Source organism: Zootoca vivipara, chromosome 2, assembly GCF_965207765.1.
Source record: "Zootoca vivipara chromosome 2, rZooViv2.hap1.1, whole genome shotgun sequence".
Classification (NCBI taxonomy): Eukaryota; Metazoa; Chordata; class Lepidosauria; order Squamata; family Lacertidae; genus Zootoca; species Zootoca vivipara.
In genome coordinates this window covers 84,949,811-84,967,464 of record NC_142584.1, presented here as the reverse complement: position 1 = coordinate 84,967,464, position 17,654 = coordinate 84,949,811, and the positions used below count along the sequence as shown (strand labels likewise).

General features: G+C 44.3%; 1 protein-coding gene and 1 long non-coding RNA gene across 2 annotated transcripts; one reads left to right on the top strand and one right to left on the bottom strand.

Annotated features, from left to right (window-relative positions):
* Positions 1-601: 601 nt before the first annotated feature.
* On the top strand, positions 602-8,354 carry LOC118080767 (uncharacterized). The gene is made up of 3 exons (XR_004692012.3): positions 602-850; positions 1,343-1,528; positions 8,058-8,354. It is a non-coding gene; the product is annotated as an uncharacterized LOC118080767 (long non-coding RNA).
* Positions 8,355-14,106: 5,752 nt separating this feature from the next.
* Positions 14,107-16,744, bottom strand: LSM3 (LSM3 homolog, U6 small nuclear RNA and mRNA degradation associated). The gene is made up of 4 exons (XM_035106504.3): positions 16,700-16,744; positions 15,468-15,578; positions 14,796-14,891; positions 14,107-14,475 (listed from the first exon to the last, which is right to left on the bottom strand). The coding sequence occupies exons 1-4, from the start codon at positions 16,718-16,720 to the stop codon at positions 14,395-14,397; spliced, it is 309 nt and encodes a 102-aa protein (XP_034962395.2). The 5' UTR covers positions 16,721-16,744; the 3' UTR covers positions 14,107-14,394.
* Between the last annotated feature and the right edge of the window lie 910 nt (positions 16,745-17,654).

Below are 17,654 nucleotides of genomic sequence, written 5' to 3'. Positions count from 1 at the left end.
CCTTTCCTTGTGCAACTCGGCAAAATAACAGTGACACACTGCATAACATTGCTGTGGCATGTGGCAATTTCAGGACTGATTATGGTAAAGGTAACTATATGATGCAGCTGTGTGTCGCACACAGGCTCCTTTAAGTTCTTGTTGTTTAGGTGCATTTTGAACAACCAACGTCACCATAATATTTGGATACCCATCAATAATTTTTTTATCGCTGACATACCAGATTCCAAAGAAGGCGAATCTCTGTATTTTGGAGCAAAGAAAAGTCTAATCTACAGTGAGATAAAATGAGTGGCGTTGGACTTTGTTTATTGACAAACTGAACTTCAGCCAACAGGGCTAAATGACTACAACACTCTTTTGACATTCACAAGACCTGAGTCTGTAGTTCGCTCAGCTATTAACTAATCCTGCCTGGCATGGGGTCATTCATTTACTCTGAACCGAAGTTACCAGCTTATTATGAAAAAAATAAACCCCGCATTATTCTCCCTAGTGTAAATATTGGACAAACTCTGGAAGGATAGCTGTGCTGGCCTGCGTGGCAGCAAAAAGATACAAAGGGGCAGCGCAGATATAAACCTCCCTCTCAACTGCTGCCAAAATACCTAGAACTTGCTTCTGGAATGTGACCTCTTTCACCTCTCACATAAGGCACTGACCTTAAGAACCGTTAATGCAGTCCAGCATTCCTGTCTAATTTGGATGTGAACTCATTGTTAAAATGCCATTTCAAATCCTGGTTGAATGAGGAACCCCGGTTAGTGTTAAGTGTGCTTGAGACTGGTGCCGACCTTTTCCCTTCACCACAGTTAAGAGAGGAGTGGAGAATTTATGCAAGGACGAGAAGGTAAGCAGGCGTATTGAAGCAGCCTAGTTGAAAAAGCAGCTAGAAAGATGAACAAGCGCATGCCCTCAAGTTGGGCTACAGTCTTTCAGCTGCCGCTCAAATGGAGCCAATATCAGATTTGCCCCAGTCCAAGTTTCTCAAATTTACAGTGCAATTCTAACCATGCCCACTAAGTCCTGTGGAATTGAATTGGGCTTGCTCACAGGTAAGTGAGCCTAGGATTGCAGTCTAACTCACAGGATGCTTTAAGTGGACTGCGGCAGGTAAGCTGTGAGTGCACATGAATTGAGATGGGAGGTACAGGGGAGAAGAAGAGATAAGACAGGTTGGAAAGGCGATAATTAGAGATAACAGGAATGAAGGATGGGGAGTGATGTATATGCTTTGAAAGGGAGGGGAGAAGAGGGCCAAGCTGTAACTGAAGGAAAACAGAGTTCTTTCTTGGAAATGTAAAACTTTTATTACCTTCATTTATGCCTTGGTGCCTTCCAGGCTTTGCCAGCAGTTACAACCGAGCATGTGAAAAGGTTGTGATGGATCAGCGTGGTGCTTTTGAGATAACAGTGTAATCGTGACTCAGGACTCAGAACTTTCCAGATCAAAGAAGGCCACAGAAACCCCCAACCCTAGAGACCAAAGATGTCAATAACTTTAATCTCACCAAGTTGAAACCGGCAGGTAAATACTCTAAAACTGTAACCTATTAAATAATAGCAAGCTACAGTATTCATCTTCTTCCAAGTTACACAGAAAAAGAATCAGAGGGAGAAATGCACTCCCGATCTGTTTCATGCTACATGGTTCGGAATGTCACTCCTCAAAGGAAGGAGGAATTAATATTCAACACACACACCCCAAGTGATGTTGACTTGTTTTTGAAACCTATATAGGCTGTGATTTGACAAGCTGTTTTTATTTTTATTGTATTCACCATGCTACCTCCTGGGTGACCCGCAACACCATAACAATACATGAAATAAATGGGCTTAAACAATGATCAAGGAACTAGTCCACAGCAACATTCTCACTATGATGTGATTATAACTAGAGTGGAGTTACAACTCTCCTAATGTTCTAGAAAGCTATATATGGGCAATGGAAGCAGAAGCCCCAATGGTGCTGCCTGGCCATATGTATGGGGCTTGAGTCTCTTCCACGATTATCTTTCCAACAGGAGTGGTCAAACGCTTCCTTCATTGCCGTCGCCATCTCTCTCCACAAAAGATTCCAAATTCTTTGGGAAGTCAATGAAAATCTGCAACTCAAAGGGCAGAATCCATGAGAGCAAAGTGCAGGCCCTTTCTCTAATAGGTTCCAATGGCAGACTCTGGAATCCCTGCTCGTAGAATTCAGGCATTATTTTGGAAGTTGAACTCGCAGGAAGCAAGGCACCAGCAATAGCCCCACAAGTGCCTTTTTTCATGCTGAGACAAAGGCATTTGGCTAACTCTCCTTTGCTCTCTGAAATGAAGCCTTTTAATTTCCCACTCTAATTTCTGTCGCCTGCCCACCCCCCTGACTCCATCTGTACAGTTTCCAGCAGCAACACAGGCGAGTGGCGCCTTCACAGGTGCACTCAAAGTTCAGGCTAGCTCCGAAGAGCAACTTTTAGAGGGGAATTAAGTAGAACATTATTTCCTGAGTATCTAGAGATTGGCAATCAAGGCTGAACTTCGGAACAAAGATATTGTTCCTTCAGGATTTGGCAGAAGGAAGGAGTTGCTTGGTTTTTTAAGACCAAGATCATTTTACCATAACATTCAACAATTGTGCTTACCTAGCCATGTAGATCAAGAGTGGCAATAATTAGAGATGGGGCCAGAATTTCTGTACTCTTTCTCCTGCCTCCCAAAGTTCAAGGGGTCAGGGATTTTGTTCCATTGACTGCGGAGGGGATGCAACGACTATGAAATCACATATATGAGGGCGGAAAGCAAAGCTCTGTACAGCAGGCTGGCTAAGAAATGTGTTTCCCTTCGGGATGATCAACAGTCTATGACATAACAATCTTTCCGGTTTCCAAGCATTTCTGAGGATCACGCTCTCCTCTGCATTGCGCCTCACTAATACACAACCATTTAGTAGTCAGGCTTGCTTTCAAAACATTAGGTAAAGGTAAAGGGACCCCTGACCATTAGGTCCAGTCATGACCGACTCTGGGGTTGCGTGCTCATCTCGCATTATTGGCCGAGGGAGCCGGCGTATAGCTTCCAGATCATGTGGCCAGCATGACAAAGCCACTTCTGGCGAACCAGAGCAGCACATGGAAACGCCGTTTACCTTCCCGCTGTAGTGGTTCCTATTTATCTACTTGCATTTTGACGTGCTTTCGAACTGCTAGGTTGGCAGGAGCTGGGACCGAGCAACGGGAGCTCACCCCATCACAGGGATTCGAACCGCCGACCTTCTGATCAGCAAGCCCTAGGCTTAGTGGTTTAACCACAGCGCCACCTGGGTCCCTAAACATTACTTGGTAATAAATAAATTCACCCATACTGAAGTGTAACGTCATATGAGGGGCATTGTGTTAGGTTGTGTCATGTTAGGTTGTATTGGGGGGGGGAGCACATGTACAGTGGGGCCATCCTAGGACAGCAGCGCTGCAGAATTCCTGTGGGAAACCAGAAGGCAGAGCCCTGTGGTTTCCAGCAACGGGTATTCAAAAGCATTACTGCCTCCAGTCTTCTCTGTGATGGAATCCAAGGTGGAAGACTCCCCTCTGGAGAAATGTGGGGAGAAATCACAGAACTGTAGAGTTGGAAAAGACCACGAGGGTCATGTGGGCCAAGCCGCTCCAATGCAGGAATCGGGGGGAGGAGGTCTCGAACCCACAACCCTGAGATTAAGAGTCCCATCCTCTAGTGACTCAGCAGTCCCTCGTGTCCCTAATGTGCTGCAAGGAGGGTGTCCGTCCTACACATCTGGAAGGAGACAGATGTGGTGGTGAGGGGAGCGCATCAGGTGGCCACCGCAGCACTTGAAAAGATCACAGCGATTCTTTCCATTTGCGCTTTGGTTTTTAACAGAGCGCTGCTCAGAAAACATATCCTGATACGCTGATTCATATGACGAGCGGAAAAGGCAAACCCCAAAGGAAGTAACAGTGTGGTTATTTTAAAAAGCAAGAAAGGAACTGCGTCCTTTTCAGTTTGAGAGGCTGTACTCCTTGCTCTACTTAGATGCAACTTAAAACTGGCATGCGTTTAAATCGAATAACAAATGTACGGGACGTTGAGTCACGACGCGAGGTTGTGTGACCATGACTCTCCCCTGGAGTTTGTGCACAATGCAAGGTTCTAAAGCGAGAAATTAAAGAGGGCTAAAATGGATAGAAATCTTGGAAGGAAGGAAGGCATCAATACGCGCGCACACACACAATTGCCCATCAAAGTCTACCCACGTATATGGGGCCTGGCAGCATGAATGCACCAAGAACTTCTTGTCCTTAATCCAGTCTTCCAGATCCCATTAATTAGCAAAGCCTCTTATTTGTAAGGAAAACTACGTTCTTAAAAAAAAAGGAAACAATACAGAATCCATTGAGGTGATGATGTCATTGCCAGAGTGATTTGTCAGTTGTTCTAGAGAGGAACCACCCATAGCCAAGAAAGGCACAAAGTGGGGAAACTGTGGGAGAAAGACAGCTTGAGCCAGATGAAACCTGACCCAGAAAAGCCTTGGAAAATAACTGCCCTGAAAAAGCAGGAGGCTTTGGATGTTTCTGCAGGCTCAGATCAAGGGGGAAAGAGCAAAAGAGGACATACCGTGTTTCTCCGAAAATAAGCCATACCCCGAAAATAAGCCATAGTGATAGGCAGTTTAACCTTGTAGGTTAAACTGTACCATACTTAATTAAAAAAAAAGATATCCCCTGAAAATAAGCCACCGTGTGTGTTTTTGAGGAAAAATAAATATAAGACGGTGTCTTATTTTTGGAGCAACACGGTAGATCCTGGGTGGCAGGTTAGGGTGGCGGCAATGTGGAAACTGCTTTTTTCTGGGGGTACTCAAGGGTACACCCTCCCCCCATTTTTTTTTAAGTGTGGCAGCAGGGGGGAGAGAGGAGAACGGCTGGTTCACTCAGTTGGTTACAGCATGGTGCTGATATCGCCAAGCTTGCAGGTTCAATCCCTGTAAGGGACAGCTGCATATTCCTGCATTGCAGGGGGTTGGACTGAATGATCCCCAGGGTCCCTTCCAACTCCAGTTCCCTTCCAGTTCTGTGAAATCTATGCTTTGTGACTCTTCCCTCTCTCTGGATTGCCCCCCCCCCCACGTTTATGAGTCTGTGTAATGCATGGAACACAGGCTGATGGGAGGGGAAGAAAGGCAAATGAGTTGCTGTGGCAGGGAAAGAAGTTCCGCTCAATAACAACATTCAAAATACACTACCTTACCTTGTTATGGGGTGTGGGTGGCGCTGTGGGTTAAACCACAGAGCCTAGGGCCTGCCGATTGGCGGTTCGAATCCCCGTGACTGGGTGAGCTCCCGTTGCTCGGTCCCTGCTCCTGCCAACCTAGCAGTTCGAAAGCACGTCAAAGTGCAAGTAGATAAATAGGTACCACTACAGCAGGAAGGTAAATGGCGTTTCCGTGTGCTGCTCTGGTTCGGCAGAAGCGGCTTTGTCATCCTGGCCACATGACCTAGAAGCTGTACGCCGGCTCCCAGGGCCGTCTTAAGCACCTCTGGCGCCCTGGTGCCATGGTGCAACAGATCCCTCCGGCGCCCTCCCGCCCCGTTTACCAGCACGGCGGGCGCGGCGCGCAGTGCCGCAAGTGCTGCTGCACGGTGGGCGTGCGGGCACAGTGCGGTTGCTGCGGGCGCAGCTGCGCGGCGTACCGGCCGGCCGGCGCAGCTGTGCGGCGCCCCCCTGGCAGGCCGGCGTTGTGGTGCTCCCTCAGTCCATAACGCAAGATGAGCGCCGCAACCCCAGAGTCAGTCACAACTGGACCTAATGGTCAGGGGTCCCTTTACCTTTACCTTGCTATATGACACAGCTGGCTATCTCTGCCCAATCCACCTGTAAGAAGGCCCCTCCTTCCATCCAGACTCTATTTGCAACTTTACAGGTGTCTCTGGCCTGCCTGCAGGAGAGTGGGAGGTTGGTGGTATGGTAGAGTGGTTGCCCTTATGGCTGATTTTGTAGATTTGGCACTGCGTTTCCAGGACTTCTAGGTGCACAGCTCTGGGTTTCTGTGCTCCTCAGTTATGGATAAACAGACGCACAGCCAACCAGACGCAATATTATTATTGTGTTTAAGAAATGTCCCTGAGCCTGGTTGTATTTAATGTTAAAGAAAAAGCACTGGAGAAGCTTGGAATGGAAATCCAGCCACCGCCACAGGTTTGCTGCTGAGAATTGCCCCTGCCTGGCTGCTATTTGCCCTTGAAAATGCTGCTCACAGTAAACAGCATTTTGGGCAGGGAGCAGCAAGGAAGGACCTATTCTCTATAGAAAACAGAATCAAGAGCATGCACCAGATCTGCTTGTCTGTTAGCCTTTGTTTCCATTAACCAAGCTCAGGCAGGCACGTGGGTTGAGTAAACTTGGTCACTGGGCTTTAATTCTGTCCATCGAAAGAATGCTGGGCACCTGTGCTAAACAGAATGGGCTGTTTGCACACGGTTCCATTCCTCGGGGGAATGTGGACAGCTGGCCGGAAGGGGCCTCTGTTGTTTCTCGTGCTTCCATTGATCAGGGAATGTGTGGACACCTGCACTGGGCGGCCTAGGCTGGGCAAATTGCCCATTGCTCCCAGGAGCAAGGGACATCTCCAGTTTGAACCCTGGGCCACTTGCAAATCGGTGTCCTCTAAAGAGATGGGAAGACGATGGGGAAAAGAACAACAAGGTGATGTCAATGGAAGCCCTGATAGAGCTCCAGACAGAGTGTGTTGTTGCCCAAAACCCAGGATGAGAGAGAGAACTCAAAGTACTTTTTGCTGGCAGGACTCAAGACAAAGCAGAAATAAAGGTTTCTGAATCTGCAAAGTATTATCCTTGAATAGTAGCTTTGAAACTAATGTAAACAGTGGTTTTTAGCGTTCTGCCTTGAGGGAACAATTGTCCCATTGACTTTTAAGCTGTCGTGAAATTCTTCTGTTCTAACAGGGAATTCTCAGCATCCTCCCTAAATCACAATTCCTAGGATCCTTTGGGGGAAGCCATGTGAGTTAAATTGCTAGAAAAACACTATAAATGGGCCGCATAGCTAAATAAAACCTCTGTTGATCACATGTGGAGAACTCGACTTCATGGTAGACTGTTTCCTCTCTCTCTCTCTCTCTCTCTCTCTCTCTCTCTCTCTCTCTCTCTCTCTCACACACACACACACACACACACACACACACGAGAGAGAGAGAGAGAGAGAGAGAGAGAGAGAGAGAGAGAGAGAGAGAGAGCTTTTCCTCCAAACTAAAACCAACCTGGTTAAAGCATGCTTGTTTAAACACAAAATTAATCCCATGTGTAGTAGGGCCCCTCCGTTTCTTGATAGTGTTCCTCTTAACAATTTCTATTGCTGGTCTTCGGTCTTCCTCCACTTTCTGAAGTATATCTGCTTCTCAGTTTTCTTTCTTTCTGCCTTCTCCGCTTAATGCCTACTCTGCCTTATCTTCCTTCCCCAGCCGTTTCCCAGTTTCCACACTCAAACTTATCCTCTCCGCAGTCTGTTGTAGGAATAGGCATTACACTGCCCCTTAGTTTTTCTAGGCATTCGAAAGGAGCCCATTCGCCCTTGCCCATATGGTTCCAATTCCTTGTCCATAATGTCAGGGGACAAACATAGGGGACCCACACCATGCATTTAGTGTGCATGGCTTTCTGTGAAGAATCCTGGGAACTGTAGTTTACCCCTCACTGAGCCACAAGCCTTGCACCTTTCACGAACTACAGTTCCCAGGATTCTTTGGGGGTTCTAATGTGGATTAAATATATCGAATACACATTCAATGTACAGTATGCATTGTAACCATTGTTGATCAAGGTTCTGGCATACTGACAGCCGTGCTAAGGAGCAGCCTGCCTGCCTCAGTGCTGAGCACTCTTTTGCCGTTGCTTAACACTCTTGTCACCATAGAGAAAGGTGACCAGCACACCTTCAAAGCAATGATACTAGCAGGAAAGGCAACAATAGCTTTAGGTTGGAAAGATAGAGAAAAATGGACAGTAGAGGTCTGGACTAATTATTTGTTTGAATTTATTCAGTCAGACATCGTGGCAGTAACGTCACAGGATATAACATGGAAGGCCAAGTCTACTGTGATAAGGACCAGATGGAACCCCTATCTTCAATGGATAACAACTACTGGACCAGAAGACATTCAGTGGAAATTAAAGACATTGTGCCCGTGGCTGAGGACAACCGTTTGAACCCTTCCAATGGATAATGGGTGGGGGAGGGGGTTGGGAAGGGAAAGGAAAAATGGTACGGGAAATTAAAAATTGGAAGGAGAGAATATAATGTATATAAAAATTCTCGTACTTCAATAAAAATCTTTTTTTAAAAAACACCACTCTTGTCACAATAATTCCCCACCCCACCCTACTCTTCAGACAGTTGAATTAAGCTTAATTGGGGCTCTCTGCTATGGAAGCTAAGCTTGGGTTCACATATATGTTTGCATCTTCCTTTCCTACCAGCCGTTTCCCCTTCAGACCAGGTTGGATGGGCTGATCACAGATTTTTGTCCTCAAGGCTCCAAGCAGCAGCTTTCTGCAGTGTTTAAGCGTGGGCATTACTAAAGTGCGCCACAAGTTGCCACAGAGGATTTCACAATCCGGTTGAGAATACGAGCCCCTTTGCGTTCTGCGCATCAGAGCTTCCACTCACATCCCACATGATCCAAAGCGAATTCCAAAGCTATGCTTGATGATTAGACAGCAGTTGCAGCCCACAAGACCTCGCCTGAGCCTCGTCATGCATTTCAACTCCTCCGGCTCGGCTGAAGTGTAGTGTAGGCAGGCTGCCTTTCACGCTAGGAGAGCAGCCAGCTGCTCGCAAGCTTTGTGCAACATTGCCATCTGGTGAACACAGTGCTGCACCGCAGTGAAGCATTACCAGCAAGAAGGCCACTGCAGGCCACGGATGTGCGTCAACCACAAAATTCAGCTCAAAGCAACTAGGAAAACAGCCCACCACAGTCTGAAATGCTTTATGAGCTGCCCAGCCCTCTTCAGCTCAAGGGTTGCCCAAGCCTTCTTCACAACCCATGGGAAATTTACAACCTACTGGGAAAGTTAAAAACAGCTATCACCTTGTTTCCTTTTCAGAAAGGTGAATGGAATTTGCAGGCATATTATCCCTTCTGGAGTGGTTAAGGCATGCCAAATTGCAGACAAATAGGTTCAGAAACTTTCGTACTATGCATGGTAAATCTTCTTTTTTTAAAGGAGACATCTAGATCTTTAATTTTGATAGAATTGCCTGAAATTTGCAGGCAATGGCACCCTTCCTTCGGGTCTGAATCCTGCCAGGTTTGAGGAGGAAAGCTGCAGTGGTGGGGAGGTAATCTTGTGAGGAGACACTCTGGTTGAAAATAGCACCCAATACAAAACTGCTATTAGCTGTACAAACCATCAGTGATTCGCAGAATAATTTGAGGGCCTCTGCTTAATAACAAAAACAGGCATAACCAGGATCCTCATATTTTTAGGTCTCTAACCTACCTTTATAATATCAGAAACAAAATATGAACCACAGAGTACTGAATAATCTAAAGCAGGGTTGTTTCTGTCTGCATTTTCTTTGATGATTTTGGGGTCCACATACCTCCCCCCCTTCCCCATCCTCACTACCTACTTGAAATTAGGCCAACAGCCGCATGTACCCCGTAGGTCAGAGACAGATTTAAGGGAGCATGACCGGTTGCACTGGGTGCCAAGCTGAGGTGGTGCTGCAGGGGCCTCCGCAACTATGATGTAGGATGGAAGGTGAGAGGCAGAGGACACTGAATTTGGGCGCTGCTGAAATTTGAGACCTCAAGGTCCGCCTGTCGGTTTCGCATGTCAGCTCTTAGTGTTGGTACCAGAGAACAGTGGCTAAGAATGTCATCTGGGGAGGCCCCAATGCAAGACCCACTCTGCCCTAGACAAATTAGGCATCTCTCCCAATGGTTCAGCCTGTCTATTGCAAGTACAGGGATAAAAAATACGTTACAAACTTGTCGGATTACTGTGATACTCTATGTGAAGGATTTATATAATCCATTCCAAAATGTTCTAAATGATCGTTATGGTGGTTGTCCACACAGTAGCCAAAACCGGGCACTGCTGGAAGCAAGTGACCCACAAAAATCAAAGTGTCCCTTATAGACGAGCGCAGGTCAAGGCTGAGACAAACAGAAAATCAGAACAAGATTAGGTTTGCCCATGAGCAAACTGCTTCAGTATTCTTTTGGCTTTCACCTGCATATCTGCTTCATCTAATGCTAGAGGACATAGGCGTAACTATGGGATTAATAGCCTCTGCTTCGTTATCTAAATGAGGTTTCTGAGGGTTAATTGATTTTTGAAAACATGCCCTCCCGAGGGTCTCTCTAACCAACACTTTGGAATATCCAAAGACGGCCTCCATCTAATCTAAGTGGGGATCTATGCTTAGAGTAGTAACACTTGCTACATCAGGGCTTTGGAGGAAATTAGGATGCGTTTGCAGATATCAGTGTGTTAATATAATAATGATTTATTATGCAAATTGAAGCATGGGTGTACAGCTGCATTTGTGTGTGTGGTTTTGTTTTTTAAATCAAGCTCTTGAATTCTATTCTTAAAAAAACATGCAAACATTAGTTTGCTATTTATTAGTTTCCAGGTTTTGGTTCTCTCAGGAAAACGAAGATACTTTCATGAGAAGCCTAAATCAGAGTTTCCCAACCAGTGTGCCTCCAGATGTTTTGGGACTACAACTCCCATCATTCCTGACCACTGGTCTTGCTAGCTAGGGATGATGGGAGTTGTAGTCCCAAAACATCTGGAGGCACACTGGTTGGGAAACACTGGCCTAAATAGTAAAGAAGCAGGGTGGATAGTGTTCACCTTCTTTTTGAGAAGCCATTGCTCCAAAGGGCTCAGGAACAGCCTTTCCCAGCTTGCTCTTGGATGCTTATAGAGATGTTAGAGATCATCTACCACTGAACAATGGCCCCTGTCCATAACATTCAGAACCTGGATCACCAGCCATTTGTATGTGTTAATGCCAACTTATTACTCATGATTATTCCACTGCATCAGTCTCCTAATGGGATGGGTGCTTAACTGGCCCCATGAGCTGCCTGCTCGGCGAGTCCCCGCGTGCTGCGCTAAACCGGTGTGGCAAGGGGACTCTCTTCTGCGGCTCCGGAAATTGTTTCTGTGCATGCCCAGATGCCGAAAATCGTTTCTGCACAGACGCGATTTCTGGCGTTGCGCTGCACTGGTCCGGCCCACAGAGGATCTCCATGGGAGTGATCTGGCCCATGCCCAGTAAGCCTTGCCAACCCCTGGTCTAATCCAAGATGACTGAATGAGCCAAACAGGAATCAAAACTCAAGTTCCCCTGAGTACATACTACAACATACTAACCATTCCACCACACTGACTAGTGCGAATACTCTGAATCAAAGCGGCAACTGGGTTTTTCCACACATGAAATTTGGCCATATAATCCTCACCAAGAATAGCTGACATAGTAGATGAAGTGTACATCTTTTATTATATGAAGCAGCTGTTTGGAAGTTTTCCAGAGTTTTGAGCTAAGCTGGCGTCGGTAGCACAGCTGTTGAGAAAATTTGCTGTTGCAGTATATTCACTTGAGGGTCTAAACCACCCAGTTAAGAGCTTCCATGCCTTGTCGATTCCTGTGTGCAAGTGAAGCAGCTCCGGTGAGGTGATTTAGACTTGAGAACCTCCTCTTTTCCATGTGCATGAAAATTATGTCTGGCTGCATCTTACATGTTCAACACACATCCTTCAGAACCTGTTTAATACAAATCTGTCATGTTACTCAATCAGATTAGTTACTTTAAGCATCACTGCAGAGATTGGATGGAATTGCACCTTTGTGGTTACACAATATACACAGCCAAATCTTACGTTGGAGCCTTTCACGGAACATCACTGCCCTAGAAGTATGCAGCCCTGGACAAAAATCAAGTTAATAACCCCTGATGAAAAGGTAGAGCTATATTATGAAACTGAGTTCAAATTGAGAATGTCAAGAGTGAAGTCATGATCTTTTGGATATACATTTCAAGTAATTTGGGTCCAGCAGATCTTTTTTTGGGGGGGGTCTCTAAATAGCACTTGTTTCCAAGGCTGATAACTAAGACAATGTTATCCTTTTCATTTCAGCAGCCACAGAACAAAGGATGTATCCTGAAGATCCATTTCAACCCCACTCAAAGGTGGACTGCTGGTGCTGCCTTACTGTACAAGCACTGCGATGAATCAGAGGCCAATCATTAACAAGCACTACTTTGTAGTTAGGCAGCATTAACAAAAACCTCCAAATATTTGAGAGCTATTAAATTCATTGGGAAACAGACCCCCACATGCCTTTTAGTTTCTTCTTCCTCCTACCCCCACTTCCCCCAAGGAATCAGTATGCAACTGGGGACATGAAAATACTATCCCAGGCAATGTAACATTTAGTAAGGCTGATAAAAGTATAATGGCACTTAACCAGTATTCTTTTCTTAACAAAGCCACTGGTATTGAGAAACATTTGGTTCTTTAAGCATTACTATTCAGCATGTTGCAACTACCTACTTAGGACTGCACATTATGAACCTTTCATTAGAAACAAAATGACTACCGTAATTTGAGGAAAATACTTGGGCCTCATAGTACATAGTGTTACATTACTGATAACTAACAGGCAAGTCACATTACTGATTAAGATTTTAATGCAGGCAGCACCATCTAGTGTTCAGTGAAGATTCAAGTTGAGCTGCAAAGGCAGAAGTCATACAATGCCATAGGCAAAGAATGAAACTGACTTTTCATGGTGCTAGATTTTGTGGGAAACGAAAGCACATATTCCCAGATGCCAAAAAGGATACACTTAACAAGCCAATGTTAAAAAGTTAAGTGATCATAGCGCCAATTAGCAACTGCTTTATCAAGTCAAGCCATTTCATTATATGAAAGCTTCTAACATACTTGCTTTGTTTCAACTGCTTGCAATCCATACTTTCACCAAGCTAGGGCTCTTCCACACTGGAGTGGGTGGGATGTGGGTGGCGCTGTGTTCCAAACCATGGAGCCTCTTGGGCTTGCCAATCGGAAGGTTGGTGGTTCAAATCCACACGACAGGATGAGCTTCTGTTGCTCTGTCCCAACTTCTGACAACTTAGCAGTTCAAAAGCATAGCAGCACGAGTAGATAAATAGGTACCGCTGTGGCGGGAGGATAAATGGCATTTCTGTGGGCTCTGGCTCCCATATAGAAGATAGGAAATAAAAAGGGGAGGAAAGGAAGTGGCAGCATTCCATGCTAGCAACTCCAAATATTTTCCTGGAGTGAGGCCACCATCTTTTTGTGCAAATATATTAGAAAAATTGTATTTCAATTTTTTAAAAGGTGCATTTGGATAAATCAACTGATACCTACACACATCCCCACACCAGACTTTAGGCCCCCTGGTTTTTGAGCAACACACTCCTTTTTGTGAAAGTCTGGAATATTAGAAAACTTGTATTTAAAAAAGAAATAAAACAAAGGTACACACACAGCTAAACAAATACCTGTGTGCATGCTCATAACAGACTTCAGGATTCCAGCACTTATGCTGAAGGAGGAAGTCTTAGCACAAATATCCCATCAAGCACACCCCAGTAGTGTGGATGGGATACATTGAGAAAGATTCTAGAAGTATAAAATTGAAAGTGTTAATGTGTGGATGAAGGTGTACAAAGCACATGTGGAAATAGGGACATGTATACAGATAAATGACCTAATGTGGACACAGTGCTAATGTAACTGTGGGTGATGAGACAACGGCGGTTTCTTTGACACTCTGGGATCTACTTCCCCACTAAGATTTTTGTAGGTTTTAAATCAGCAACTTAGAACTCTTCCTCAAAAGATTACCATTATTGAAGCATACACACTTCATGCATGTAGGCCACTCAAGTCACTGGAATAGCATGGCATAAATAGAAAATACTCAATGCAATCCTGTCTCATTTGTACCAGATACTATCAACGGTAACCAAGCAAATAATGCAGCAATAATGAGGCACATGTTAAATGGGGAAAGTGCTTATAAACACATACATACAAAAAAAAACCAAACAGATTTATTTCTTTAAAAAGATCAGTGGCCACAAGCGCAACTAAAATTGTTACATCCACCAATTTGATACATAAAGACACCTGGCACTTAAGTTAATTCGGGGAAAAACCCTTATATCAACTTATATGTCAAATGATCTTACGCCTTCACAACAATCAGGTTTGGATGGTCTTTCAGAATTAAGGGCAGAATCTTGATGTTTAAGGGTATCAGAAGACAGTGTCCAGAGGTCCAACATTTTTGAAATGATGACCATTTTTTTTCATGGTTTCAGCCAACCCTCAGTGGAGGAGCTACAAGGACAACTCCATCTCCTCGGACAAACAGCATCGGAATATTCCTTTTGGTAGACTGTGGATGAAAAAAAGCAGTACAGGCTACATCCAGTGAGAATGTAAAAATAGTCGCAAGAACTAGCACAATTATTATAAATTCATATGGTACAAAAATCACATTTGGGGAAAATAAATCTATATTTAAGTGTCCTACTTTTACAATGAAGTAATCACTATTGTTAAAACAATGCTTTATATATTACTCTGGTTAAAATGTACTTAACAAGTCAAATTGGTATATTAGCAAAAATATAATTAGCAAAAGTATCTAATTTAAATTCGTCTAGACAATATTGCACATCTGAAAGAGCATTTGGAGCTTTAACAAGTTCTTACTTTATAAATCTCTTCATAGGTTTCTTCATCAATTTCTATTGTTGTCACAGTCTCCTCAACATCACCCAAAATCATATTTAAGTGCTGGTCATAAGCCTGTGGAAATGAGAGTAGTTTAGATAAATTTAATTTTTATGCTAATGGCATTATATTTCTTAAACATTGTAGCTCAAATACACAGATCTAAAAACTTTCACTACAAGTATTTTGGATTATATCTAATGTTAATCCTACTCAGAAATCAAATCATAGCAATTTGCTCAATGAATACCATTATCAACTAGATTTCCAACATCACTCATAAAATCTAATCTAAAATCTGGCAGTCATGCTTGCTTTTCACAGAGAACTGCTGGAAAATGCATCATTAGCTTCAAATACACATTTTGGAGCCAAGAGTTATTTGAGACCACACCAACTGAAATGTTTGTCTTTGGCTGAGATCAAAATCAGATTTCTTTCATGCACGTGCATGTTAAAATTGAGAGTACAGCAATATCTGGAGAACCCAGGGTTTCTTGTTGCTGCCCAAGAAGTATTTCAAAAGCCAAGGCTGCTTTTACTCTATGAGAACTCTAACTTGTTTTTGAAGCATCTAACTTAACATCTCCCAAAGCACATTTTCATGGTTCTGTTAACAAGCACCCCTCATTTCTATATAGCTTTACTTACATGTAATCTGCCTCGAAGTTCTCGGTCATTTCTCATTTTTACATAAATTCGTTCATCAAGACTGAGTCTGATGAGATCCAAGGGCTCTTCTACAGTATTTGTGGTTTGTTGCTATAAGAGAAAAGTGTGTTGTTTTTTCTAAATACAGTTGATAAAACATTGGATACAATTTATTCCAAGGAAAAACTCCACTGAGATTAGTATTAGATGATATTTGTTCTGTATTGTTTATTGTTCAATTATTCAACCTTACTGAAATGTCTAAACTGAAGTACAAGAGCAGAGAGAATTAAAAGCTACCTGTTTGCACCTTCTCAAAATGACTCTCTGACAAATAGTGAATTGCAAATCCCTCCTAGGCTATTCAGGCTATAGTTGCTGCAGTGTTAGGAGAATTTAAGCAATTTGTGAGATATCAGGAAACAGTCAACTAGTTATGGTACCCTTTCTAATATCCCAGGCTCACCAGTTTAAACTGTTCCAATAACAAAGAATCAATAAGAGATTCTTTGTTAAAATAAAAATAAAAAATCCTTCCAGTAGCACCTTAGAGACCAACCAAGTTTGTTTAGATTGTTCATAGTCACTTTTCTCAGACTAGGTAGCAAGAATAATGTGCATAATGTCCCAACTTGGTGCCTTGACATCTGATAATAAAATTTTGTTTTGTGGGTGTATTTAAAAAATCATAAACCAAAGATAGCAGCAAAGTTTAACTATGCACGACAGTGCGAATGAAAACAGCACGAAGAAGGGGAAAATAAGGAAGAATAAAGCAGAGGCCCTTCAGACCACAACTTTGTAGCTACCAGGAGAGAACTACAAAAAAACAAGTAATATTTTGGGGACTTATTGTTGTTTCTCACTTTTGTTCAACTACCGGTATGTGGGGAGGGGGCGGGCACAGTAGTACGGTAGAGATAGGTAGGTAGATAGATAATTTATATTTTTACCCCGCCCACCTGGCTGGGTTTTCCAGGAGGGACAGGCGGGCAAAGGTCAACTTTACCGTTATTATGCTCTCAAAAATAAGCGAAGTAACAAAAAAAGAGATGAAACGCGCAGTCCGAACGTCGCCCTCGCTACTGGGAGCGGAAACCTGCGTCCAGCTAGCGACCCACCTCGGCAGGCTAAGCCAGGCCAGAGACCCACCACCTCAGAGCACAACGGTGACACCTCACGGGGTCCCGCCGACCCCTCAAAGGCGACCCTCCCCCGGCAGCATCACCCACCTGGTCCACCTCGTCCGCCATTTTTTCAAAGCCAACTTCAGCCTCTTCTCGCGAGATTTTATGCCCTGCCCGCAGCAATTGACGCAGGCGCGCGCTCACGCACAAGAGAAAGTATAGACATACGTGCGACACTTCAGATTTCGGGTCAACTCAGCACCATTTTTTTTGCCCCCCCCCCTCAGAAAAAAGCGCGAACAATCGGACGGCGAGCGAGCCCCCACCCTCTATGCAAAAGATGGCAGGCAAATACAGGTGTTTTTTTTAAAAAAAAGCTACTACCAGGAAGTTAATATTCTCAGATGCACTCTATTTTCCTATCTCTATCTGAGCCTTATGTTTCCCCCATCAGACGATAGCTGCGCGTGCGCACTTCTGCCGCAAAGCTCGGAGAAACCCTGTGATTGGCCGCATCTGAAGCGCGTGCTTCCTGATTGCGACTCGGTGGTTATTTGCTTCGCCTTCACATGGAGCTGATTTAGTCAGGTGCACTGCCCTCAGGTGCGAGCGAGCCATCGCTGATCAGCAGCAGCAGCAAGCAGAATGGGTGCATCATCTCTCTCAAACACTCAAGGCGATAGGAAAAGCTGCAGCTTAGGACACAGCTTTGCATGCAAAAGGTCCCAGGGGGAGCATGTTAGACAAATTCACGAAAGAGAATAGGGCTACGCTGGCCACGCTCTGCCTCCACAGTTGAGGGCAGCAATGCTTCCGAATACCAGTTCCTGGGAACCATGGGAAGGCAGAGTGCGCCTCATGTTGTTATTATTATTGTTGTTATTATTATTTATTAAATTTGTGTACTACCCGTTATCCAAAGATCTCAGGGTGGTTCACTGCATAAAAATACAAAATAACACAAAATGCATAACAAGAACAAGGACAAACCAAATCAAAAACCTCCCCCTACCCACAAACATATATAAAAGGTGATAACAGAATGTTGTGCTCAGGTCCC